General features: G+C 50.0%; 1 protein-coding gene across 6 annotated transcripts in view; it reads left to right on the forward strand.

Annotated features, from left to right (window-relative positions):
* The window catches only part of NFATC2 (nuclear factor of activated T cells 2), a 161,476-nt gene that overhangs the window by 15,857 nt on the left and 118,831 nt on the right, over positions 1-26,788 (forward strand). For 3 of the 6 annotated variants that reach the window (XM_055304458.1, XM_055304448.1, XM_055304465.1), the window contains exons 1-3: positions 1,363-1,518; positions 19,241-20,252; positions 25,464-25,635. In XM_055304458.1, coding sequence (XP_055160433.1) covers positions 1,389-1,518; positions 19,241-20,252; positions 25,464-25,635 — 1,314 coding nt within the window. In that variant the 5' untranslated portion in view covers positions 1,363-1,388. Of the gene's footprint in view, positions 1-1,362; positions 1,519-17,770; positions 17,844-19,240; positions 20,253-25,463; positions 25,636-26,788 lie in introns of those variants that run through there. The other 3 variants (XM_055304482.1, XM_055304474.1, XM_055304488.1) reach the window with 3 other exon arrangements.

Genomic DNA, 26,788 nt, shown 5'->3' on the forward strand with positions numbered 1-26,788 from the left:
GGTGATTCTGACATGTTGTTAGTGTTGAAGACCCCTGTTCTCATCTCCTTTACTGCCTCTGGGAGTCTTTCTTCTGACTTCAGCTAACTTGGTCCAAGACCCCTGGATGTGTTTTATGGGGTGGTGGTGGTGGTACTGGGTTCTTACACAGTGTTCCTCAAATGTACCTGTTCACAGCATTCAACTTGGGCACTTTAAAAAAAAAATACACATCACTGAGCCTCTGCTCCAGACTTACGGAATCAGAACCTCCAGGGAGAGGCCTGGGGGTCTGTGTATTTAACAAGTGTCCAGGTGGACTTGTTACCAGCCAACCTCTCCAACACACTGAACCCCTAAACCAGAAGCGTTAGCTGGTTCCCCCACTGCCAGAACTCTCTTCCCCCAGATCACTTAGGTTCATCCACCTGTCACCACCGTCCCGGGAGAGGCGGTGACTGACCGCCGCAGAGAATAAAGCCTCGCCAGCCGCCAGTCCTTGCCCAGACCCCTGGTGGTTCCCTCCCGACACTGTTCAAGATGACCTTTCTTCTCTTGTTGATCACCTCCACGCCTGCCCCTAGCCCTGACCTGAGCTTCCCGGGAGGGGCATCGGTGTCAGGTTCATGCTGGGGCCCTGGCGCCAGGCACGTGCTAGGTCGGCCCGAGGGGTCCAGATGTAAGGTAGGGGCTTGTGCACTAGAGTATCTAGGATTCTTCCCCCCCAGCCTCCCACCCCCAGGTCCTGGGAAACTGGGGAAACTGCTTTCAGGGGGTATACAGGTGACCCAACTGCAGGTGCAAAAAAGATCATGCCACAGCTGTGGGCACGCAGAGACACCTGGAGACACAGTGTGCAGGGGAAGGGAGTGCCCCCCCCCCATGCTCACCTCCCCGTAGAGAAGAGAGGAGGGAAAAGAAGGGGATCAGCTGATGACGAAGGGCAAAACTACTGCCCCCCCCCCCCCGTCTGGGTCCCGGGTCCCGCAGGCCCGCAGCCCCCCCCCCCCCCGCGGCCCCGGAGCGCCCGGCGGAGGGGACCCGGGGCGCGCGCTGCCGGGGGGGGCGACCTCCTTCCTCCCGGGCCGCCTCCCCCGCCCCGGCCCCCGCCCTCCCCGCGCCCCGGTCGCGGCCCCGCCCCGCCCCGCCGGCCCGGCCGCCCCGGCCCCGCCTCCCCGCGGCGGGCTGCAGCAGGTGCCTCGGAGCAGGAAGCCCGCCGCCGCCGCCGCCGCCGCCGCTCAGCTCCGGGCGCGTCCAGGACCCGCTGCGCCCGCGCCGCCCCCGCGAGGACAGGCCCCCGCCGCCGCCCCGCCGCCCCGCCGCCGCCCCGCCGCCGCCGCCCCCGCCAGGGGCCCAGCAGGCCGCGCCCGCGCTCCCCCGGCCCCGCCGCCCTCCCGCCGCCCGCGAGCATGGACGCCCCGGAGCGGCAGCCGGACCCCGACGGCGGGGGCGCCCCAGGTCACGAGCCCGGGGGCAGCCCCCAAGACGAGTTCGACTTCTCCATCCTCTTCGACTATGAGTATTTGAACCCCATCGAAGGTCGGTGGAGGCTCCTCCCGGCCGGCCCCCCCCCCCCGCTGCCGCCCCCGGAGCCGGGGCGGGGGCTTGGGCCTGCGGAGTGGGCACCGGGCGCCCCTTTGCTCCCGATGTCACACTTCCCGGGGCGGGGGGGCGCTGATGAGGGCGGGAGGGGTGCGTCTCCGCAGGTGAGAGGGAGGGCAGGAGGCGGCTGGGACTGCTGCCACCCTTAGGGGGCGGTAAGCCCTCTTGCCCAGTAGGGCGTCAGCCTCCAGTTACTGGTGACTTCTCCCTGAGGGTCACTGGGAGCAAAGCAAAAGGTGGCCCGGGCCTCAGCTGGCTCTGCCCGGCCGGAAAGGAAGGGCTAGATTTGCCTCTGGAGGGAGGAGGTGAGGAGGCCAAAGATGGTAGTAGGGAGGGAACGGAGGGGCCCAAAGGTTACCACGGAGCCCAAGTGTCACTGAGCCTCCTCTCTCCAGACAGCACCGCCTGTGAGCTGGGTTTGTCGCACAGGCGGTGGCGAAACTCGTGAAGAGGTTGTTTGTCGGTGTCTCATGCCGGAGCGTGGTTTGACCTCGCTGTTAGGAAGCCAGCCCATTTCTTCCCTGGGTTCTGCTGCTGCCTTTGTGAATCACCCCAAATGGATCAGTGTGAGCTTTGTTATGTGACCCCCTACCCCATGCTCGTAGTGGAATGTGGGGTTCTTTTTTTGGGGGGGGTGGGGGAAGGCTGGCCTGTGGATTCAGGAAGAAGCAGCCCATCTCTGCCCCAATGACCTGTCAGTGTCTGCCTTCAGGTGCCCTGGGTGGCTGGGGACTTCCCCAGGCCGGGCCATCACTTCACGTGGTTAACAGGAGCATTTGTCAGAAGGAGGAGGAGGAGGTCGCATGCCCAACTTCACTGTATTTTTCTGGTTAGCAGGTTGTCTTGGAAAAAACAACAACAAAAAAAAAAACCCCGACCGGGCTTCCTGATTTTGACAGCCCAGCCCAGCCAATGCTTGTTGAAGCCTCAGGGGCAGGCCTGTTGGTAACTTCCAGATGCACTCGGGCTTGGCCGCATCCGGAGCGCAGGAAGGGGTTGTGCCGGCTGGTTTGTGTAGGAGGCCTTTACACAGATATTTGGGGGTTTGGTACTTCCCAGAGATGCTGTGTACGGCAGGTGAATGAGAAGTTTTAACTTTCCTTCCCTGGCCATCTTCACAGGCCGCGTTAGGTGAGGGGCTTGCTTTGGCTTGGTTGCCAAGTGAAGATGGGAATTAGTAAATTATTCTGTATTTTGGCTGGAGATGGAAATGATTAGCCAGCCTAAGAGACCAGTCTTCTCAAGTTGCAATCTGGAGGCCATCCTTCGCTTTGAAAAGATACAATTAAGGATCTGCAAACGATCCCTTTAAGGATCCTTTACCATCCGTGGTCTTTGTTTGTTAAGATTAAAGTCATGTTTTACAGAGAACTAATACTGACACCCCTCCCAGATTCACAATCAGCTAACTTTTTTCTTTTCTTTTCTTTCTTTTTTTCTTTTCTTTTCTTTTTTTTTTTTTTGCACAGGGGAGCTTTCCGGGGAAATACTTTCCAAGCCAAATCTGATGGGAGGTGCTTTTTATAGTTTTTCTTGGCAAGTGGTGCTTGGTGGCCGCCAGATGGGTGTCTAAATGGCCACAGTGAAAGCCCTGGAATCATTTAAAAAAAAAACAAAACCTTATTTTTTTGGAACAGTTTTAGGTTCACAGAAAAGTTCTAAAGACAGCATAGGGAGTTGCCATATACTGAGCACCCAGGTCCCTATTTTATTAACATTACATTATATTAGTATGGGTATACTTACTATCATTCAGGAACCAGTATTGATGCATTATTATGAACTAGAGTCCATGCCGTCTTTGTATTTTATGAGCTTGCCAGTTTTGAGGAGCACTGGCTAGGTATACTGTAGAATGGGCCTCGGTTAGGGTCTTTCTGACATTTCCCTCATGGAAAGACTGGGGCTATAGGTTCTGGGGATGAAGAGCATGCAGCTGAAGTGACAATGTCCATCACATCTTATCAAGGGTACCTATTATCAACTTGATCAATGTTGATATGGACCTTGATCCACTTGGCCAAAGAAGTACTTGTCAGATTCCTCCCTTCCAAGCTGGGCTCTTTGGAAAGAAGTTCCTATGTGCAGGCCCTCCGTCCCCCTTATGGAGTGGGGGAGTTTGCTCTGGAATCTATAAATGATGAGTCCTTGCTGGGAAGTAAGCAGCACAGAAACATTGTGGGTGAGGATGAGAAGGGATGTTGTGAGCCCGGGGAGGTTAAAGGAGCTCTTCCAGATGTGGTCTGGCCCTGCCTTACCCAGATGTTAGTGGGGTCACCTCTGCTTCTGCATGGACTGGCACTAGTCTTTGGGTTGCTATTGGGCTCTGTTCCAGGTGACAGTGTTTTGGTGGTGCATGTGAGGGCTGCCCTTAACTCTGTGCGTGAGCTTGGCAAAAGTCAAGGAAGGAAAGGGCCCCCTAATGGGTCGGACAATTGTCAGAACTTGGTGATGGTCCTTAGAAATTTGGGGGAAGTTGGATGCTCATTTTGTGGAACTATAGCGTTGCAGCAGATGCTTCTTAAGTCACGCCATAACCCTCCAACCCTAGCAGGTGGGCACTATGGTCACCTCATTTTACAGAGGAGTCAGTGAGGCATGGAATGGTGAAGAAAGTTTCCCAGGAAAGCGGAGCCGGTTAAATGGCAGAGTTGAAACCTGAACCTGGCTGTCTTGCTCCAGAGCCTACATTCTTAACTATTGTGTGAGGGTTCACTATTCCCTTATCTGAGAAGAGAGATGTAAAGCAGTGTGTAAGGGGCCTGGCAGCCATGGCAAGACTGGAGTTTAAAACATTTTCCAGCAGAGTGATCTTGGATGAGTCATCTAACCTCTCTGGACCTTGGTTTGCTTAGCTGTCAAATGGCTGTAATAATAGTACTTATCTTACAAGGTTGTTGTTGAATGGCTTGACCTATTTATTTATCTAAGATTTATTTATTTATTTGAGAGAGAGACAGAGAGAGAGAGAGAGAGAGAAAGGGGTGGGTGGAGGGAGGGTGAACATTTTAAGCAGGCTCCATGCCCAGTGCAGAGCCCAACACAGGCCTCGATCTCACCATCCTGAGATGATCTATCCAAAATCAAGAGTTGCTCGACCGACTGAGCCACCCAGGCACCTCTTATCTATTTAAATCAATACAGAGTGTGATTTGTTGCCAGCATTTTATTAAACCCTTGGCTTTGTTAATAGCCAGTTAATATGAGCCATTATTCATTTACTCATCCAGCTAACTATTGAGCATCTATTGTATTAGATCCTGGGGATACAATAGGGAATGAGACCCAGCCCCTGCCCTCACTGAGCTAGAGCCTTTAGTGGTGCTCCTGTGGTTTCCTCTTGTCCAATGGTGTTGACTAATAATACCTCCAGCAGCCTGCTGTGAGATAGTGGACACAGTAGGCACCCTTGCCTTGTTTCTGACCCTGGCAGGAATACCTCCTGCGTCTGCTTTAGGACTGAAGTGGATGTATTTTATTATGTCAAGGAAGTATCTACTCATGACTGTTTTCTTGAGAGTTTTGATGAGAGTTGTATTATGTCATAGACTCCTTAGGATCTATGGAAAAATGATTTTACTCTTCTTAGATCTCTTTATATGCTGATTCATGCTAATGGACTTCCGAATATTGAGAAACTCCTGGTTTAAACCCCACTTGGTCACTTAAGGTGGTGGGGCTGGTGTCTGATAATATTTAAGATTCCTGTCAGCAGTATTCACGAGTGGTATTTGTGATGTCCTTTTTGGTATGCTATTAAGTTTGGATTTCTTTCCTTTTCTGTGCTCAGGAACAATGTATGTATTATTGGGACTATCCCATTCCTAAAGCTGTGATAGAATTTCCCTGTGAAGCCATCCAGACCTGGTGCCTTTTTATGGGGTGGTTCTCTGATTGTTTTCTCTATTGTGTCTATGGGAATTGGCCTGCTTGCACTTTGTGTCTACTAGAGTCAATCTTGGTAAGCCATATCTTTCTAAGAAATCATCTATTTTATTTACCTCGGTTTTCAAATTTATTTGCTTAGAGGCATGCAAAGTAGACTCTTACTATACTTAGCTGTCTCCCTCAGTTGAAAAAAGTAACAGAAAGAACGGGGACGGAGCTGGAAGTCCTGACCAGTGCTACTGCTCATCGTGGAGAGGAGAGAGGTGTGTTGGTTGTCGGTGGACAAGTTAGAACTTTAATTCCTTTGTGGGTGCTTGTGAATTCAATGAAATGAATTATTACTTCTCCCAATGTATAAAACACTGGGTGAGGTGGATGGATACTGGGAATTCTGGCCACCTCCAGAAGTGCCACATCTCCTCTGGACTGTCAGGACTGACCCATTGGGAATGATCATTTCTGGTAGGCCTCAATGGGTCTGGTGTATCCCTCCCTTCAGTTCCTGGTAAGCTAATGCAAATGGCACCAGCATTGACGTTTCAGACTCCTGGTCATTTGCTTGTAGAGTCAATTCTGGTGGTCCTTAAGCTTTTTGGGTCACAGCCACTGAAAGCCACAGACCCCATATGCACACGCAGTATAGAAGCATGTGTGCACTGCACATGTGCATAACTCCCGCATGCCCCATCTCCCCAACACATCCCCTTCTGCCCTCTGTGTGCCTTTTATACAATTTTCAGGTAGAGTCACAGACCCTGCTGGAGCCCATCCCCTCTTGTCACCTGCACTTCCACTTAGGAACACCTGCTCTCAACCCATTCACGGGGGACAATTAAAACCTCATTCTTTCAGCAAACACACACCGAATGCTGGTTTTGTGCCAGGCCCTGTGGGGGTGTAGAGACAATTAGATGTGGTCCTACCCTTGCCTGGCCCCCGGGGCCACTGTGGGACACAGCCTGGTAAACAAAGAGGGACAAGCGAGGTGCTGGGATATGGTATCATGGGGTTTTTTTTTGGTGCTTGCTAAAAATAGAGTTCTACCCTAAGCAAGCAGGTTCGCTAAACACATGTGACATTTAGAGACGTTGCCGTCTGTGTCGAGTTAAGGACAGGCCTTATTAAGCCTGGTTTGTACAAATAGCGTCTCCAGGTGCAGCCAGAAAGGTGAAATGAGGGCTAGGGTTGAGCGGTGGCCTTGTCAGGGAGGCGAAGGAAATGGGGAGAAAGTTGCCCTAATCATTCTTTACTACTGAACAGATGTCATCCAAGCTTCCAGATTAAAGGCCCTCTGTTCTGGAGATGATTAGAAGCGAGGTTCTTAAAACCTTAGGGCAGTGTTATTTGGGTTGGTTCCAGAGGTGTCCTAATCCTATAAGGTTGGTGGGGGGCGGGGGGGGGTAGCTGAATATTTGAAAAATGCAGCATTGTGGCCAGCGGTCCTCAGTCCTGGCTGCACATTAGAATCTTTTGGCTGCACTTGGGCCAAGTGAAGTCAGACTCTTTGGGGGTCCATTACCTTCGCTGAGTCGTGCAGCGGCAAATGGCAGGGCAGGCCTTGAGCCCAGGTAGTTGGGGTCCTGAGTCCCTGCTGTCAGCACTGCAACTCAGCCAGAGTGTCACAAACTCCAGCTTTGAGGGGTCCCATGTCCTGGAGCCTGGGCCGTGTTCACCCCTCATATTTGATATTTCTAGAATCATCAACTTTATGTTTGCTGCTGTCCTAAGGGGGTTATGCTCCTACAGCAAAAATAAAAATGATAAAGGACAGGAAGTCAGTGGGACTTGAGCTGTTTTTCTATTTCTTTCTGCATCCCAGGGGATGGTTGTACATTCCTCTGGGCACACATGATCCCCCAGCTCCAGAGGCCCGGTGGCTCAGCGGGTCAGAGCACCAGATCTGAAATCAGAAAACCCTGGCTTGAAATTCTGGTTTAGATGCCTCCTACCTGCTTGACCTTGGCCAAGCAAAAGTCCCCAGCATTAGCAAGCACACAATAAGTAATCGCCAAATGAATGGATGAAAAGTTGCATAATAATTCCTTATTAGCCGTATGCCTAAGGGCACAGGATTTTGCTTCTTTGGGCTTGTGTTTTCTCACCTGTGCAGCAGGGTTGCACTCACCTGCTGGAGTGGAGGTGAGGTTACCTGGAGGCAGTGTGCTCGAAGCGGGGTGTGGTAGGCCTGTGCAGAGATTGGGTGGCCGTGGTGATGGGCTCCGGGATAGCCTCCAGCTCTCCTGACTTCCTGAGAGCATTGGCTCCTTGGAAGAGTGAGCCTTTATCTTGGATGAATTCTGAGCTTTTAAAGAAGACAGGCCAGGAATAAAGCAGATTCTGGTTCTTAGAGAGGAGCCCCTGGCTCCCTGGCTTGAGTGGGTGCGGTCTACCTTAATGCACTTACTGTGTAGACCCTGAAACCTCATCTGGCTTCTTGAACAGGCTCCAGAACAGGGTCCAGAACAGGGCTGGCTGCAAAAACTTTCTCCAATGTCCAGACGCTGGGGCTTAGAGGTTCCCCTGTGGCTGCCTCTCCTGGGGAGGCAGGGCTTCCCCAGGTATCCTGCTCTGGCCCCATGGGACCTTTGAGCCAGGGCCAGGAAGGAGCAGCCCTGGAAAGTGCAGTGTGATGGATGCCTTGTGGCTTCCCCCCACGAAGGGACTTCCTCCTTCTTTCCTCCCCAGCACAGGAAGTAGCCACACGCTCCGCAGAGCTCCAGCCAAACTTGGCTTCCCTCGGCTGGTGTGAGGTTTGTTTTTTCTGCTGATTGTTCAAACTGAGCTCAGGGAAGAAGGCAACGCTCTACCCTGGGGCTCTTCCTGGGATGGGTCAGGGGCTGTCTGCTTCCTTGCCTGGAGCAGCGCCTGATATGGGCTTCCCCAAAGCAAGAACAACCGCCTTTCACTTTTTCCTGAATTTTTATTACGAACTTTTCCCGAAAAATGGAAACCTAGAGAAATGATATAATTAACATTCACGTTCCCATCACCCAGCTTCAGTTACCAGCAGGAGGCCAATCTTTCATCCCCCCCCCCCCCACTTGTTCTCTAACACTCCCACCCACAGTCACTTTGAATCAAATAAATTCCGGATGACCTACTATTTTGTTAATAAACTAGAGTAGCCCGGAGCTCTCAAAGATAAGGACTGGAGAAAAATCAAATGCTTATTATCAAACCTAAAACAGAACAATAATTACTTAATTTCACATGTCTAGTTGCCAGTTTCCTGTTTGTCACACAGGTATCTTTTTACGGTTAATTTGTTGGACTCAAGATCCAGAGAAGATCTTCACGTTGTATTTGGTTGATGTGACCACTGTGTCTCTTTGATTCTGCAGAAGTCCCCACCCATCTGTTTTCTTGCTACTTCTTTGCCGAAGACACAAGGCCACTTTTCCGGCTCCATTCTCCACGTACTGGATTTGGCCAGGGGCGTTCCTGGGGTGTCTTCGAACATGTTCCTCTGTCCTTTGCATTTCTTATAAACTAGCATTTAGATGGAAAGCCCCATGCCTTGGATTTTTAATGCCTCCCCCTCCCCCTCTTGGTGTGGGAGAGGAGATGTATAGCCAAAGGCCCACTAAGGTACAAGCAGAGCCAGAAGATGGCTTTTCCTGAGTTGGCATCTGGGACCCTCCCCACCTCCTCATCTGAGTTTCGGGCAAAGCACATTTTCTCCACGGGGCCTGTATGAGTTAAGATGCATTTCTAAAAGCCAGGCCTTCCCCTGTGAATCTTAATTGAGCCATGCCTGGGTGAGCTTTGTGAAGGGAAGAAAGTCGCCTGCAAAGCTGAGGATTTATAAAGGCCCTTATCAAAACAAACCTGCTTGGGCACGCCTGCACTAGGGGGGAGATGTTAAATGAGGAGGGGAAGACCTTGGTCTGCTGTGCCTGTAACAGTGACTCCGCAGACTACACACAGAAAGGGGCTGTTTACCTGTGTGACCCTCAGAAGCTGGGCTGCCGGTCTGAGATCCGCAGTGGGTGACATCACCTCTGAAAGGAGGAATGCCATGAACGGCTGGGGCTGGCAGGGCCAGTGATGAGGTGTGCCCGCCCCTGGGAGTGTGGCACCGAAAAGAAAACTGCTGGGGGAAAGTGTAAATAGAGAACCTGTCAGTCAATCAGGGTATTAATTTTAAATCTCTGTCCCTAGCCAAGAGTCCAGGGGCCCCACTGTTTTCAAGGCATAAGTTTCCACTTGGATTTCAGGTTGGCTACGAGAAAGGTGGCCATCAGCGTGTCGGCAGTGCCAGGGGTTGTGAGACCCCAGGGGTGCAGCCCCGAGGTGCTGGTGGGAAGGTGAGGGGTCTCTGCTGAGCTGGGGGGGAAGTGCGTATCCACCTGTGGCCCCTCATGCAGGCCTTCGGCGGAGAGGTGGGTGAGCCCGCGGTGTCTGAGGGAGGGTTATCTGAAGTCTATTTCTGGTTAGTTCTGACCAGATCTTTCCTTCTCCTTTTGGTGAGGAAGCTGTCTGAACTGTGTTCTTTGTCACGCACCCCTTGACGAGCGTGGAGGGACGGGTCACTACGTCCAGTTCCATCTCAAATGGCTGTCTTTGAAGAGAGAGGTCGTACAGCCTGGCGACCTTGGATACATAAATTATGGTGTCATCATATGGCGGGGGATGCTACATGGTGATAAGAAAGAAATTGTGGCTGCTCACAACGTGGGTGAATCTCAGAACACTGAGTGAAAGACGAATCCTGTCCACCCCATAGGATTTTATTTATGTGACGTTCAGGGGCAGGCAAACCGAGTCTCTGGTGGGAGAAGTCAGGCCTGGTGAGGGTTACTGGCTGGGGGGCCTGCCCCAGGGAAGCCTGAGGCAGAAGGGAAATGTTCTGTATCTTGGACGGTGGGTAACCAGATACGTACAGGTGTAAAAGGCATGAGAGACCTACGTTTCACATTTGTGCGTTTTATGGCACTTAAATGATGAGGTCTCAGTTCGAACCCCGGCTCTGCCCCTCATCGTTTTGTGACTTTGGGAGGATCTCTGCACCCTTATGCCTCAGTTTCTCTATGTGTAACACAAGGGACTTGAGAGCACCTGCCTCCCGGGGGGTTGTGAGCTGCAGGGAGAGAGGTAGTACGCGTGAAAGCTTCGGACACGGTGGCTTTGAAAGCAGGCCGGGGCCCTTGGGACGCCTGAACCAGCAAGAGGTGGCTCTTTCCACCCCGATTTGAGGATGGAGATGAGGCCTCCAGTCTGCCGGATGCCTGGGCCGTCCTGCCTCCATCCAAAAGCTGACCTTGAGGCCTGCGGGTCGCCGATTCCATGTGCTTCTCTGCCGCCTTCCGAAAGGAGGATGTGTCCACCTCTGGGCACGTGTGGGTTTGCACACAGACATGCCAGCAGCTGGTCTGTGAGGCTGATTGTTTGCAAATCATCCTGGGTCTTGTGTCCCGGGCGCCTGGCCTCGTGGCAGGCCGCCTGGGGAGCGGGACCGAGCCTTCCTTTCTGTCCCGTCTGGCGAAGGCAGACAGCTGTCTTCGCTGGGACAAGGTCAGCAAAGAGCACGGCGTTCAAGGTGGCTTTTTCCAGTGGTTCCACATGGACGAGACGGGACGGTAAACTGCTTTTCTTCCCTTTCTGGCACTTCTGGACCTGAGTTATCTGGATGGAATTTCTCACCTTTCGTGCCCTGCGTCTGTCTATGTCATCTCCTTGGGACGAGTGTGACGACCTGATTCTCCGTCATGATTCACACACATGGGTCATGGATGAGGAATCCAGCTGCTGTTCTGCGTGTGTGCGGTGGGGGCCTGGGGGGCCTCTGGGGGGGGGGTCCCGGGGCGGCCTTGGGAAGGTTTGCCGAGCGCTGGACTTACTACCCCAGGGCCACGTGTCGCTTTTCAGAGACGGGCTTGGCTGGAGGTGGTGCCGGCCACTGGCCACAATGCCTCTGCCTTCCTGCTCCGTGGGTGACTCCTCGCAGCCCCTGCACACGGGAGGTTAGGGGAGTAGCCGGGTGATGGGAGGCAGGGCTCGTTACCTCCCCCTTCTCTCCCTTCTCTCCCTTCTCCCCTTCCCTCCAGCTCCGCTCCCTGGTGCCAGGTTGTGGCATCCCGAGCGCTGCCCCGGCAACAGACTGTGATGACTCAAGCCTAGGGCCTGTGACTCGCACCACCTTGGGGCGTGGGCTCATCACGCGGTGGGTCCCTCCGCGCAGACAGGGACGGCGGCCCGCAGCCCCCTGGCCGTGACCTGGCTCCCTTCCTCCGAGCCATCCAGGCCTGAAAGCCCCGCTTCTTCCTGTGTCCGCCCCGCCCCCGGACGGCAGACCCCGTGGTGGTTCCCTCGCTGGGTTTCTATTTGGGTCATTCTATTCTGCTTCCTGAAAGTTCCACTGCCTGGAGTTCTAGGCGGAGATGTCCTCTTGCTGTTCCTTTTTTTCTTTTTTTTTTCTTTTTCAAAAGCGATCTGTTGGCTGGCGGGTTGGCACTGCACGCCCGCCTCGGGCTTGGCCGTGTGTCCCCGAGGGTGAGCAACAGGCCCGCCAGAGGCTCCAGGAGGAGAGGCGCTGGCAGGGACCTCCGTGTGGCCTGAGTGTGATGTTAAAATAAATCGTTGACTCAATCCTGGGGCAAATGTGAATGTTTCAGAAGAAAGGAATCCGTGTCGTTGGTTGTCAGTTGCCTCCTGAAGGAACCCCCAGAGCAGCTCCAATTCTTGGGGTACCTCCTGGTCCCAGTGTTGGGGTTAAGGTGTCGCCAGCCCAAATGTAGCCCCTTTCATGAACAGCAGGCTAGAGTAATGGATAGGAGGTGGGGGAGCCAGACTGCCACTTAGAAGCAGTGTGACCTTGGGAAAATTCGTCACCCTCTCTGAGCCATATTTTCCCCATTGGTAAAATGAGGAAACCGTATCACCAGCCTCATAGGGTTCTTGTGGGACAAACATTAAATGTGTACCCAGGGGTTCTTGGTCTACAGTGGTACAGACATGTTAGCTGTCATCATTTTTGTTACGGCGAGTAGCTTACTGAGTCACTAACACCTTAGTAAGATTTAGTTGATCAGCTCCCAGATGGCCCAGGGGAAAGAGTAAAAGCATAAAATGGAAGGGTATTGGAAGCCTTCTTTGCCTATTCCACATATTTTTTGAAGGCTAGCAGAAAAAGATTTCTCAAAGTGCTGACGAATCCATCTTATTTTTATAAAACACTCTTCCCTTTTTCTTTTAAGTAGATGCTATGCTGAATATGGGGCTTGAACTCAGGACCCCGGGATCAGGAGTCACATGCTCCCCTGATGGAGCCAGCCAGGCCTCTTGCCCTTCTTCTTTCTTTTAATGCTTTTGGAGGCATTAGGGGCCAGTGTGTGTACTGCTGGCAAGTTGTTAGAAAATATAGCAGTGTGAGCTGAGAAAGGGGAGAATTTTCATTTCAAAAGTCACTTTCCATAATAATACCATCACACCAAGAGATCCCATTTCTTGGGTGCTCAGTCCGTGTGTTTCAGGCTTCATGTGGGTTAGGTGAACTCTCAGGTTGGTACCATCATTGACCTCATCACCGTGAGGACTTGGGTGGTGCCCTGGTCACACGGTGCAGCTGGGGTCCCCTCACTCTGCTAGGTGAGACCCGGATCTCTGTGCAGGCACCCCGCTGATGTGGGGCCAGAGCGGTTCCCCCAGAAATCTTGTCCCACAGTCCCCGACAGTGGCCTGAGACACCCGCACCCCCCAGGCACAGCCCCGGTTGCTGGGGTGAGCCTCTGGGAAGCTGAGGAAGGGGAGAGTGCTGGGAATCAGGCCTTCCAGTGTCTGCTCCAGACACTGCTCCATGCTTCACCTGCTGGGGCCGACAGGGAGCAGATGTCTCCTCTCTGAAGCTTTTTGGGTTCAGGGCCTGACTTGAGTGAATGCTTCCAGAGCCTTTTGGGCCTCTCGGTATGTGGCAGGCTACGCATACCAGGGTTGTACAGCACAGAGCAGGGATTCTCGCCTGGGCTGGGGGGTGGGCTCTTCTGCTTGGCAGGAGAAATTCGGCAATACTTGGAGACAGTTTGGGTTGTTACAACTGGGAGAAGGGTGGGGGTTTTACTGGAATCTAGTAGGTAGAGGCCAGGGGTGATACTCAACACCCCATGGCCCCCCCGCACAAAAGAATTAGCCTAGGCCCGAATTGCTGCTGGTTCTGAGGTTGAAAATCCCCGGCCTGGTGCTTGATGGTGCTCTCGGGTCTGTCTGGGTTCGGGTGGTGGGACCTTGGGCAGGTTAATTCACCTCCTTGTGTCTCAGTTTCCTTATCTGTGACAGGGGGATGCACAGGGCTTACCTCATAGATGGTTATGGGGATAGAATAGTTCACATGTAACGTGCTTCCCACAGTCCCTGGCATGTAGGTTCTCAATAAATGTTAAATGCTTTCATGTTGCTAACATGTTTCAGTCAATTTCATTATTGACTTAGGATCCCTGTCTGCCTCTAAGACCTTAATTGATAGACTTATTACATGATTCTGTAGGTTCTGGAAACACAAAAGAAGAGCTTCCTTTTTTTTTTTTTTTTAAAGATTTTATTTATTTATTCAAGAGAGACACACAGAGAGAGGCAGAGACACAGGCAGAGGGAGAAGCAGGCTCCATGCAGGGAGCCCGACGTGGGACTCGATCCCTGGTATCCAGGATCATGACCTGAGCTGGAGGCAGACGCTCAACTGATGAGCCTCCTAGGTGTCCCAGAAGAAGAGCTTCCTGATCCAGACTAGGGAATCCAGGAGGGCCTTCAGGAGGTGGCCCAAGTGTAATCTTGATGGATGAATAATGGCTGGCTAGGAGGAGGGAGGCTAGGAGATTTGGAAGGGGGTTCTAGGTAAGGGGAACAGCATATGCAAAGACATGGAGGCATAGAAGACTTAGAACAGCAACCTCTGAATCTGCCGTCGTGGCTTTTACCTTCTTCTGAGTATGGATGCATTGAGGGTGGGCTAGGTATCTCTCACAGCACATCTCATCACAGATGAGATGATTTTATGTAGGTCCACTGATGAGTACATTGCGTGTAATGAGTGCCATTTTTCTGCAGCGCTACTTTGCTTGGAACGAGCCCAAGGTTGAGTCTCCGTTAGGTGCTACTGTGTCTTTAACACCTTCCTTTCTAGCACTTGCCATTCCCTACCCCCACCTCCAGCCTTAAAAAAGGTAGGCTTACTGGGGTTGTGGAAATGTTCTACATCTTTATTGTGGTTGTGGTTACAAGGGCGTATAACATTTGGCAAAACTCATCAAACTCTACATAGTCAAAATTGGTATATATAAAAGTTCTACTTCAATAAAAAGAGAGCATTCAGGGCAGAAAAAGGGTGGACCTCAGACTAGAGCCTTTGGAAGGCGACAGTGTCTTGAATCTCGAATTTAGTGACTTTTATTTTTATTGTGTTTTTTACCCTACCTTCTATTTACGGAGGTGACACAGATTTTCCATTAGCGGCAGTGGTATAAAGTTTCCTTTTAAAATAAAAAAAAAATTAAAGTACTAGGTCAGTGAATTTAAATAGAAATATTAAGTAAGTAAATAATATTTACTGGTGATGCACAGATATTGCAAAGATCGCGCAAGTCGTAAAAGGAGCGAGATTTTGGAAAAAATTTGGAAACCCTTCTGAAAATCTGGTGGTTCTGAGATGAAACTCACTTGGCCCAGTTGCCTTGTGGGCATGGCCGTGGCCCCCAGGGGCTGGTTGCGAGGGGGGGGGGCAGTTGTATAAGGGGAGAGAGAGAGAGAGAGAAAGCGAGCGAGCGAGCAGAGAATCCTAGTTGCTTAAAGAAATGTGTTCACGATGAGCTGTGCGTCTGGGATATTTACTGTCAAACACCCAGAGGGCCGAGAATGGAATGATGATAAATTACCGTCACATTCCCTGCTTGCTGTGCAACTTTCAGAATCTTGAGAGGAAAAAGAAAACGGAAAAACTCTGCTGCTTGGATTAATTAAAACCAGTGTAAATGCTTCGGATGCTTTTGCTCAGCAAAACCGGCCTTTCTGTTTTGCACTGCTTGCCAGCGAGTGCGAGTGATGTGTGTTTTCATGGCCGGGTTTCTGTGCCGGTTCCCATCAGGCCCGAGGGGGTGTGTCTGATGAGATGTGATGCCGTTCATCTGATAAAGGCTGGAATTTTTGCTAAGAGACTTTTTGTGGTCAGTTGTGCTGGTTCACGGGGCAATGGATGATCAGAACATTGTTGGACATGGATTTGATGTTGATCTCTTGCTAGATTAAAAATGTGCCCTCTGTTACCTGCCGGGAAGGCGTGTGTGTGCGTACATGTGTGTGTGTGTGTGTTTGCACACATAGATACGAGTTGTTAGGGATTGTCTCTTCCTAAGAACGTGAGACCTTATAGACCCCAGCTAGAAAAAAATCAAAGGATTTTACAGCCAGAAGTGACCGGAGAGACCGTTCTGGTTTAGTGCTGTCCTGCTATAAATGGGAAGGTGAGACATAGAGCCAGTGGAGGACTTTCTCAAGGTCACACCACTCGTTAGTGGCAGAGTAGGACCAGGTCTCAATTTCCTGCTTCTTAAACCAGGGTGTCATTACTGTATATCCTGTTATGTCACCTGCACGCCCCATCACCTTTAAAATAAAAACATGTTTCTTTTGGGAATTGTATTTCTTTTCTCAAGGTCATACAGGAATCAATCTCCTTTCTGCCATGCTTGATTACTTAGTTTCCCAGCAGCTGTGTGTGTACCTGTGTACACATTGTTTTATCCTCTGCTTTTATACCGTGCATGCTTTTCTCCTCTGACACTGTATCTTGTGGTCATTCCATTTTAATGCAGAAAGAATTTCTCTAACCCTTTATCTAGTCCTGTTGTATCCCATTGTATGAACAAACCAGAATTCAACCCATCCCCAGTTGATGGACATTAGGTTGCTTCTAGTCTTTTGAGGTTACAAACAGGACAGCATTAACTAATCTTATGCACACTTCACTTTGCATATATGAGGGTTTGTCTGCAGGATAAATTTCTAAGGCAATACTGTTTGGTTGGAATTTTGGTAGATATTACCAAATTACGCTCTCGAGGTTGTATCTTTCTACTTTTTGGTTTGGATGTTAGCATCTTCGAGGAGCAGTTTAAATGTTTCACATAGACTTTTGTGAACTCACTTTTAAAAAATTCATTCACCCAACTAGCACATATCTTTAAGCCAGGAGCGGGGGTATGGAGCAGAACGGAGAAGCATGAGTGGGCTTTGATCTTGCCAAGGAGATCAGAACGCCTTCCCCAGCACATGTCACTTGAGCTGGAAGGAATGAGTGGCTTTAGTAATGTAGAGAAGAAGAGGCCTGGGTATGGTGGGAGAGGAGCCGTTGTGGCAGAGGGAACAGCAAGTGCTAAGGTCCTGAGGCAGAAAGGAGGTAGATGCTTTCTAAGAAGAGAAATAGTTTGGTTGGAGTCCAGGGAGAGATGTAGGAGAATAGAGAGAGGTGAGGCTGGAGGTGGCAGGCAGGGTTTGGTCAGGTTGGCCTAGATGAGGTTGGTTATCTTTACCCTAAGAGCTGTGGGAAGCCATTTCTGGGCCCTCTCCGAGGTAGAGGCACCATCTGGATCCCATGAGATCAGCTCCGCTAAACCAGGCAGCATGTACTCCAGGATGTTCCAGAAAGGGCCCCAGGAAGTTGGCTCCCCAAGGCAAGGGCCGGCCACACAACTCTAGGAAGAGGTCTCATTTCTGGCTGGATGGACCTTGGGCATGAGGTCCATCTATTGTTTGCTCAGCCACTCAGCAAATGTTTATGGACCGCCTGTGCTAGGTGCCTGGCAAACAATGCTGAACCTCAGTAGGTACAGTTCCAACACCAGCATAGCATAGTCTGGTGCATGGGTTGCAAACTTCTAGAAAGAGCCAGATAATACACGTTTTAGGTTTTCTGGGCCACAGAGCATCTGTCGTAATTATCATCTCTGCTACTGTAGTGCAAAAACAAGCCATAGACCGTATGTAAACAAGCAGGTGCACGGGTGCATTCCAATAAAACTTTATTTACAAACACAGTCCGTGGGCCGGATTTGGCATAGGAGCTGCAGTTTGCCTGCCCCTGATCCATCAGGATGAGAGTCCCTAAACAGATAATACCAGATGTGGTGTGAACTGGTAGCAGGTGTTAACAGGGAAACAATGGCAAGGGAAGAGGGCGGAGAGTGACACGGGTGGGGATAGAGCTGATCTTTCTGATGGGCCAATCTAAGGAGGTGTTGACTGAGCAGACACATAAAGAAATTAAGGGAAACGGCCATGCGAAGATCTGAGGGGGTAGAGTTTCCAGAGGAATGATAGCACTCGAGAACTTCAAGGCGGGAGCTACTTGAACATAATAAAGGGGTTGGCGCAGCTGTTGCTGAAATCAGGTGGGGAAAGAGTGAGGAGGTACGAGGGGCGAGATGGGCCAGGGCTCTATCACGGGTGTGAAGGACTTTAGAGCACATCTGGGGAAGCTTTTAAAGTTTTGCAGATGGGCGTTTCAAGAGGCTACTGCTGGCAAACAGACCAGAGGGGCGAGGGTAGAAGGGGGGAGCCCAGAGAGGAGGTGACTTTGGTCCAGGTGAGAGAGGTTGGCCACTGGCTTAGGGCAGGGTTTCGTGGTGGAGAGGGAGACTCTCATGCCTGGGGCTTAGGTTTTGACAGTAGGGCGGTTAGGATTCGCTCTGGATTGGATGTAAGGTGGGGGAGAGAGAGGAGTCAGGCAGAGCCAAGCCCCGACAGGGAGAGTGGAGGCGCCTCTGCTGAGTGGGGGAGCTTGATGAGAGTCAGGGGGGCTGGGAAAGAACAGCTCTTTCCCTCACTAAATCCACTCTCCGGGTGGGTCCTTTCAAGGTGGCAGCAGAAGCTGGAGACGGAAGGCTGCTCCTAAAGAAAAATTAGGTCCTCTGGGCACCCACTGTTCTCAATAGTTCGGGAGACTATAGAGCCAGGGCTCTGCCTTTGGAGGGCCAGGGGGCTTGTCTGTGGGATTTCTCAAACTGTTAATTCTGTGTCTTTGGGTGAATATCTTCCCCACTCCGGGCCCCAGCTTCCTCATCTGTAAAATGGCACAAGATGAGACCAGACTCAGGAGTCCTGATTCTAAACTAAGCCGCTATTTACACTTGGGCGTGCAGGGCTCGGATTGGGACCCAGAGCTCTTGGACTGCAGAGCTGGTGCAATCTCCCTCTGCAGGATGATGAGATGAGCCTAGGTGGTGGTGGTGGTGGTGGTGGTGGGGCTTTGTATTGTGGTCATGACCCACGGGGAGGGGGGGGGTAGGAAATCTGTTGAATGAGTTATGACCAGCATTCAAACCAAATCACCCCAGACAAGAGGAAAGATAAGAGTGTATTGTATGTAGCAGGGTAAGTATTGTTTCGTGAAGCTTTTGTTTCAGTCTCCGGTAAATGGGGTGTGAACGGAGTTGTGAAAGAGAACGCATTTCTTCCGAGGGTTCCACCGAACCCAAAGTTTGGAAGCCACGGGCCCAGCGCGTCCTGCATGGCTTGGATGAGCTGTGCTCTGTGCGTCTGCACTAAAGTCTTTCCGCTTTGGTCTCTGTCTTCAAGGAATCTGGGATGAAGTGGCCCACCCCCCACCCCGCCTTTCCTCTGGCGAGGGAAGGGGGCTCCAGCTTGGGGTTTGGCGTGGTGGGGACTATAAAAAAACAGAAACAAACAAGAAAACAACAGGAGACAAAACCCAGCCTGTGATTGCTCTGCATGGGAGTTCTGTTTTAGAGGCTTAAAAAGACCCCTCCTTCCCCCCTTCTCTTTCCAGAAGAACCGAATGCACATAAGGTCGCCAGCCCACCCTCCGGACTCGCATACCCCGATGATGTCCTGGACTATGGCCTCAAGCCATACAGCCCCCTCCCCAGTCTCCCTGGCGAACCCCCCGGCCGATTCGGAGAGCCGGATAGGGTAGGGCCGCAGAACTTTCTGAGCGCGGCCAAGCCAGCGGGGCCCTCGGGCCTGAGCCCTCGGATCGAGATCACTCCATCTCACGAACTGATGCAGGCAGGGGGCCCCCTCCGCGGGAGAGACTCTGGCCTGCTGGGGGAGCAGCCGGCCCTGGCCGGCGTGGCCGGCAGCCCGCGGTTCACCCTGCCCGTGCCCGGCTTCGAGGGCTACCGCGAGCCGCTTTGCTTGAGCCCCGCTAGCAGCGGCTCCTCTGCCAGCTTCATTTCCGACACCTTCTCCCCCTACACCTCGCCCTGCGTCTCGCCCAATAACGGCGGGCCCGACGACCTGTGTCCCCAGTTTCAAAACATCCCTGCTCATTATTCCCCCAGAACCTCGCCAATAATGTCACCTCGAACCAGCCTCGCTGAGGACAGCTGCCTGGGCCGCCACTCGCCCGTGCCCCGTCCGGCCTCCCGCTCCTCGTCGCCTGGTGCCAAGCGGAGGCACTCGTGTGCCGGGGCCTTGGCCGCCCCGCTGCCCGGAGCCTCGCCCCAGCGCTCCCGGAGCCCCTCGCCGCAGCCCCGGGACGACGGCGCCCCGGCCGGCTACCCCCCCGCGGCCGGCTCTGCCGTCCTCATGGACGCCCTGAACAGCCTCGCCGCCGACTCGCCCTGCGGCATCCCCCCCAAGATGTGGAAGACGAGCCCCGACCCGTCGCCCGTGTCTGCCGCCCCGCCCAAGGCCGGCCTGCCCCGCCACATCTACCCGGCCGTGGAGTTCCTGGGGCCCTGCGAGCAGGAGGAGGGCAGGAGCTCGGCCCCCGAGTCCATCCTGCTCGTGCCGCCCACCTGGCCCAAGCAGCTGGTGCCAGCTATTCCCATCTGCAGGTGAGCGCGCTCGGGTGGGCCTCGGTTTACCGTCAGGGCGCGTTTTCCGGGTGGGGGGTCGGGTGGGGGGGCATGGGGCGTAGAGTCCCCTGGACAGGATTTACACCCTGGCCCTCCGCTTACTGGCTGCGAGACCTTGGCAAGGAAGTTAGCTCGTCCGAGCTGTGGTTTCCCCGTCGGTACGAGGAGGTGCAAGTGTGCCGAACTCACCAGGTGGTGGTCGTGGGGATGCTCAGGGGCACCCGGCCGATTCATTCGTTCACGGGACAGGTGTTTATCAAACACCTCCCATGTGCCAGGCAGGCGCTGATTGATACAGGTGTTGGGGAGCCAGTGGTGAACAGGACGGGCACACATGTCTGTCTGCGGGGAGCTGACATTCTGGGAAGCACAGAGCAAGCCTTCATGTGGGGAGTTTGCTGGGCCTCTTCTAAGAGGCCTTGATGTTGGTTGGTGTCTTCTGTGTGCCTCAGTACTGCCGTCAGTGCCCTGGAGGTCCTAAAAAAAAAAAAAAAGCAAGTGTGAACCGTAATCCTCCAGGAGCTTAAAATAGTGGTAAGCTGAAGAGATGCATATAGGTGGCAGCGTGTAGGCTTTGGGGTCTGTCGGGACTGGATTTGAGTCCTGGTTCTGTCCCTCACTGGCTTTGTGATCATGGGCATTTCTGGTGCTGTGCCCAGGGCAGGCATGGCTAATCAATCAGGACCCCCTTCCTCATTGAGCACCTTGGCTCATTACCCTGCGAGATGAGAATGATAATAGTCCTCACCTCAGCATGGTGGTTTTTGTTTTGTTTTTGCAAGGATGAGGCAAGAGGATGGATATCAAATTCTTGGCATGCAGCCTGAGCAAAGTAAGAGTACAAAGGAGGGGCAGTCATTATAGAGGAATCCTCTTATTATGGGGGAAGCATTTAGGAGTTGCTTTCTCATCCATGAGCCTTATTCTAGGAGATTGAGCTCCCAATGGTTGTCAAAGGAACGACATGACAGTGATAGTCACCAGTGCTAAGGATGCTTGCTGTGTGCCAGGCATGATTCTAAATGTTCTGTATGTATTATTTCATTCTTTTTTTAAAAAAAGATTTTATTTACTTATTTATTAATGAGAGTCAGAGAGAGAAAGAGAGAGAGAGAGAGAGAGAGAGAATGAGAGGCGCAGAGACACAGGCAGAGGGAGAAGCAGGCTCCGTGCAGGGAGCCTGACATGGGACTCAATCCCGGGTCTCCAGGATTAGGCCCTGGGCTGAAGATGGCACTAAACCACTGAGCCACTCGGGCTGCCCTATTTCATTCTTATATAAACCTGGTTGGTAATCTTTTTTTCATTTTTTAGTTTTTAAAGAATTTATTTCGGAAAGAGAGAGAGCATGAGCTGGGGGGAAGGGCAGAGGAAGGAGGAGAAGCAGGGAGCCCAATGTGGGGCTCAGTCCCAGGACTCTGGGATCATGACCTGAGCCAAAGGCAGATGCTTAGCTCCTGGAGCCACCCAGGTGCCCCTGGCTGGTATTATTTTTATCTTCATTTTGATGCTAAGAAAAATGAGGCTCACAGAGTTTGGAAGAAAATGATATTCCATCAAAATGAGGTAAAAATAATCCCAACACTTTGAAAACCCTGAGGTAATGATAATAGCATGAGGCCCTAGATTCTTTTTTTTTTTTTTACAGATTTATTTATTTATTAGAGAGAGAGACAGAGAGAGACAGAGAGAGACAGAGACAGAGAGGAAGGGCAGGGGGAGAGAATCTCTTCAAGCAGACTCCCTGCTGAGCATGGAGCCCCATGCTGGGCTCCATCCCATGACCCATGAGGTCATGACCTGAGCCGAAACCAAGAGTCCCATGCTCCACCAGGTGAACCACCCAGGCATCCCAAGAGCTGTTTTGATTGATGGGAGGAGAGTAGACTAGGGCTGTGTCCCCCAGGCCTTGCTTAAATCCTGCACCAGACCGAACTGGACCACAGGGAGCTTCCAGTCTGGCGCCTCCTCCAGAATAGTTCTGAGAGCACCAGTGCCATCATAGGTTGATTGTTGTTCCTTAAAAAAGGAGTTTCTGAGTTTAACAGAGTTAAACAGATAGCATTATGCAGGGGCCATTCCCAGCTGTGGACAGAATAGGAATAGGCAGTGATTTCAAAGGCCACTTGGCTATGGAGTTATGAGTTCTGTGATGAAAGTTGTATGGAACCACTTTAGGAAATGCTGATTAAAGCCAATGCTGGTACAGGTTGAGAAACCTAGACTTGGGGAGGTGAGGCCTCATGCCTGTGATCACCCAGCTTATTAATGAGTGAGTAGGAAACTTAGAACCAACCTTGAGTTCTTGAAAAATTAGAGAGGGAGAAAAAACCATGAGAGTCTCCTAACTTTGGGAAACGAACAAAGGGTTGCAGAAGGAGAGTTGGGTGGAGGGATGGTGTAGCTGGGTGATGGGCACTGAGGAGGGCACTTGATGGGATGAGCACTGGGTATTATACTAAATGTCGGCAAAGTGAATTTATATTTAAAAAAAAAGAATCTCGAGTTCTTGACTCCTTGCTCTCTCTGCTGCAGATCAATCCCAGAATGTGACTTATGTAATGATTGAGGGTAGGAAAGAACATTCACATAAAATATGATCATGCTGCATTTGCCTGAGACTTTACTGTTTATAAAGAATTTATCATTTATCCTTCCATCTCCATTCTGTGGCTTGATCCAAATAACTGTGGATGCTGGTAGAGTTATTTTAATGCCTACAAGTGCCAGTTTTCTTTAAGATTGAGAGGATAGGGTATTCAAGGATGTCTCATGATATTTGTCTCAGGGTCTGTGTGGAGCAGAGGACTGGAATTCACATGCAGCATTTCACATTGGCTCTGATGGTCTAATTCTTAAGATTGTATTGTAGTCATCAAAGACTTATTCTAGAACCAAGGAAAATCTGAGGTCGATACTTAGAGATATCCCAGTGGATCTACTCCTTGGTTTTTGTTTTCGTTTTTGTTTTTTATACTTCAAAAGATAATACAAGGGTGAAGTGATTTTTTTATAAGCCTTCTTTTTATTTTGCAAACTTTAAAAAAATTTAATTTGTGTACAGAATGAGAGTATGGGTAACACATGTGACACCTTGGCTGCAGGCATATTGGCACTGAAACCAAGGTGGACATTGTAAGACTTCAGAGTAAGAGAGGCTTCAGGAGCCAACTAGTTACAAAGAAGAGATTGAGATTTGCTTGCATGGTGAGGATATAATTTTAAAATTGGATTGTATGTTCAAGTTGGACTCCATTGCTGATGGAGTTTAGGGGGTGCCACTCCCCTGCATCTCCCCTTGGTACTGTTATGATGGAGAAGGGATGGAATTGGTTTCATTGCAAATGCTTAACTAAGTTCAGTTGATAATCTCAGCTTTTGGCAGCTCTGGGTTTAGTGGAAAAGAATATCCTGATTGGATTAATGATTGGTGCCATATGTGCAAAATCAGGACACAGTGACACAAATCCATGCATTTGCAACTCTGAAACTACTTTGAATATACAGGGCTCCTTTTCAGTAAAACTGCTCATTCATTCATTCATTCATGTATCCATCCAGCCATCAACCCACCCACCCACTGAATATTCACTGAGATATGTGCTGCCAAAGCGAGCACATGAATATTCACTGAGGATCTTTCAAATGTCAGGTATTATTCTAGAGTCATGCCATAAAGGAGGGATTGTTTTGGCCCTATTTTAAATAAATTAGTAAGATAAGAGGTAGTATAGAGATGTGCATGGAGCACTGGACCCAGAATCAAGACACATAAGTTGCAGCCTTGGTGTGTCTTGCTCTGTAATCTTGGGAAAATGTCTGTGTTCTCTGAGGCTCTGAAGGAATACTCTAGTTAGATCATTAAGATTTCAGTCAACTCTTAAATGACATAATTTTAACCATATATTAAGTACCCAATGGGTACTTGTGCTGGGTAGGTTTAAGATTCTTTTTATTTTATTTTTTATTTTTATCCATTTATGATAGTCACACAGAGAGAGAGAGAGGTAGAGACATAGGCAGAGGGATAAGCAGGATCCACGCACCGGGAGCCTGACGCGGGACTCGATCCCGGGCCTCCAGGACCGTGCCCTGGGCCAAAGGCAGGCACCAAACCGCTGCACCACCCAGGGATCCCAGGTTTAAGATTCTATAGTAAAATAAAACTTAATACATGCCATTACAACTTCAGATATAAAGGCATAGATATCTAATTATCATAACCACAAGTAAATTAGATTGTCTAGAGGACATAACTATTTGAAATATGTGATATATATGTATAGGGAAACATAATGATAGCCTAATATTTATTGGGGAGTTATTGTGCTAAGCTGTTTATATGATCTCAGTATCCTCATTTCCCAGTTGAGGAAACTAAGGCCTAGGGAGATAGAGGCATCTACTCAAAGTAGTTAGAGGTGGAGTTTGGACTTGAACTCCGGTGGGTAACTCCAGTTATGTTCTTGACCTTTACTCTTCCTTTAAATTTAGGGGTCTCTAAGTTTAACTACCTTTCCATGATTAGATGTTTTATATTTGCCCTGATAAGCAATGCCTATGATGAGAAATGGGCTCTCCCTAGAATTATCTTTTAATTGAAAGCATCAGATTTGGAAATAAGAGCTGAAATAACCCTCAGGTGCCATCTGGTCCATATGTTATGTTATTATAAGACCCCGAAGATAGAAGAGGTGAGGTTACTTGCCTAACGTAACATGGCACATTAGTGACAACACATAGCCCCCTGATTTCCACTTCAGTGTACCTTCTCCCACACTCAGTCATTTAGAAAGGGAGAACATTCTGAGAAACAGGTGATTTGTAGAGGTAGGAGGTGGTACTCTTCAAAATTCCTAGAGGAAAATAAGCTATAGCAGTTAGAAATGTGCTAGAACTCACATATAATGAATTTAGCTTCATAAATTGAGATGTTAAAAAAATAAATTGAGATGTTAGTCCCATAATTTTCATCAAAGATGGAAGAGAAAACAAAAGGATCTCTACCTTGTGAAGAGTCCCACCCATCCTGTCTGAGAAATAAGTACTTCCTAATGGTAGGATCAAATACCTTTTGGACATGATTTTTCAGAAAAGGGACCATTTACATTTAGTGTACAGGTTGACTGGTTTTTGTTTTTTATACTTCTGATTTCTCATACACATGACTGATTCTTTTTCCTCCTTCAGCATCCCAGTGACCGCATCCCTCCCTCCGCTTGAGTGGCCGCTCTCCCACCAGTCGGGCTCCTATGAGCTGCGGATTGAGGTGCAGCCCAAGCCACATCACCGGGCCCACTATGAGACAGAAGGCAGCCGAGGAGCTGTCAAAGCTCCAACTGGTGGCCATCCTGTCGTTCAGGTATGGACTTGAATCTTTGTCCTATTTGTGTCCTTCATCTGCCACTAGGTGATCTACTTCTCAGCCACTATCTGTTGCTTATTGGGTTGTCATTTGTGTCTAAGCCTCCTACCTGTCTGATGGATGGAAAATTTGAGATGGAATGAGTATCAGAAACTAGTTCGGTTACTCAAAGGCCAAATGAGAAAGTCTTCCTGAGCTGGATAAGGATAGAAATGATATTCTTGCTCAAGCTACTTTTTCCCTTCTCTTCCTGATGGAAAAATTGCTAGATTTTGCAGAGGTTTGTGCATTGGCAGAAGGTTTCTGAAGGCATTATTTTGTGTTTAAATTTCAGATGCGAGTCCATTGAGGAAAATTCATACATTCTTGTAAAATATAGAAAGCTAGGAGAAAATGGAAATTACATATAAAATATTCTTTTCATTGTATTGTAGTTCTTGTTGCCTTTTTTTCTATTCACAAACTTGGCAATGTCTATTAATGTACATTTATATGCTGTCACAGTAATTGGTACTCTGATTTTTTTTTTATATTATACCATGAACATTTCCTCCTGTTTTTTTCTTAATCATTATCTTTTATGCCTGTGGCTTTTGATTTAACCTCAGACTTTTTTTTTTCAAAATAAGTAGTGTGCATTTTTCTGCAAAATAATTAGAGTTGAAATTATCTTTCTTAATCGTGTAATCTGTTTAGCCTGAGACTGCTAATTGGTGCTCACCAACCAACTCAATTAAGCAGAACCTTCAATATATATAAATTTACCTCTTATTTGTATGAATGTATTCTATGATAAGAATTCTGTGATGCGTTAGAACCCTGTAGAGATTCCTAAGCATCCCCTGAAACTACTTAATGAGAAACTACATAAGTAGGGCTCAGGCAAGCGAAAAACACAAACCCCAAAACCCTGAAATCTCCACAGGTGCTTTGGGTGTACACATCCGGTTAAGGACTTTCATGATGGTATTAGGAACTTACAAATCCTGGCGTTGCTTTTTCTAGAGCGGATATCACAGCTATTTTGGGATCTGTGTGTATTCATCACTTCTCCTTGATCATGAGCCACATTCTCCTCTTTGTTTGCATGTCTAGTAACTGTTGGCTCTCTTCTGATATTGTGATGATTATACACACACACACACACACA

This window comes from Nyctereutes procyonoides, unplaced genomic scaffold (assembly GCF_905146905.1).
Source record: "Nyctereutes procyonoides isolate TBG_1078 unplaced genomic scaffold, NYPRO_anot_genome, whole genome shotgun sequence".
Lineage (NCBI taxonomy): Eukaryota > Metazoa > Chordata > Mammalia > Carnivora > Canidae > Nyctereutes > Nyctereutes procyonoides.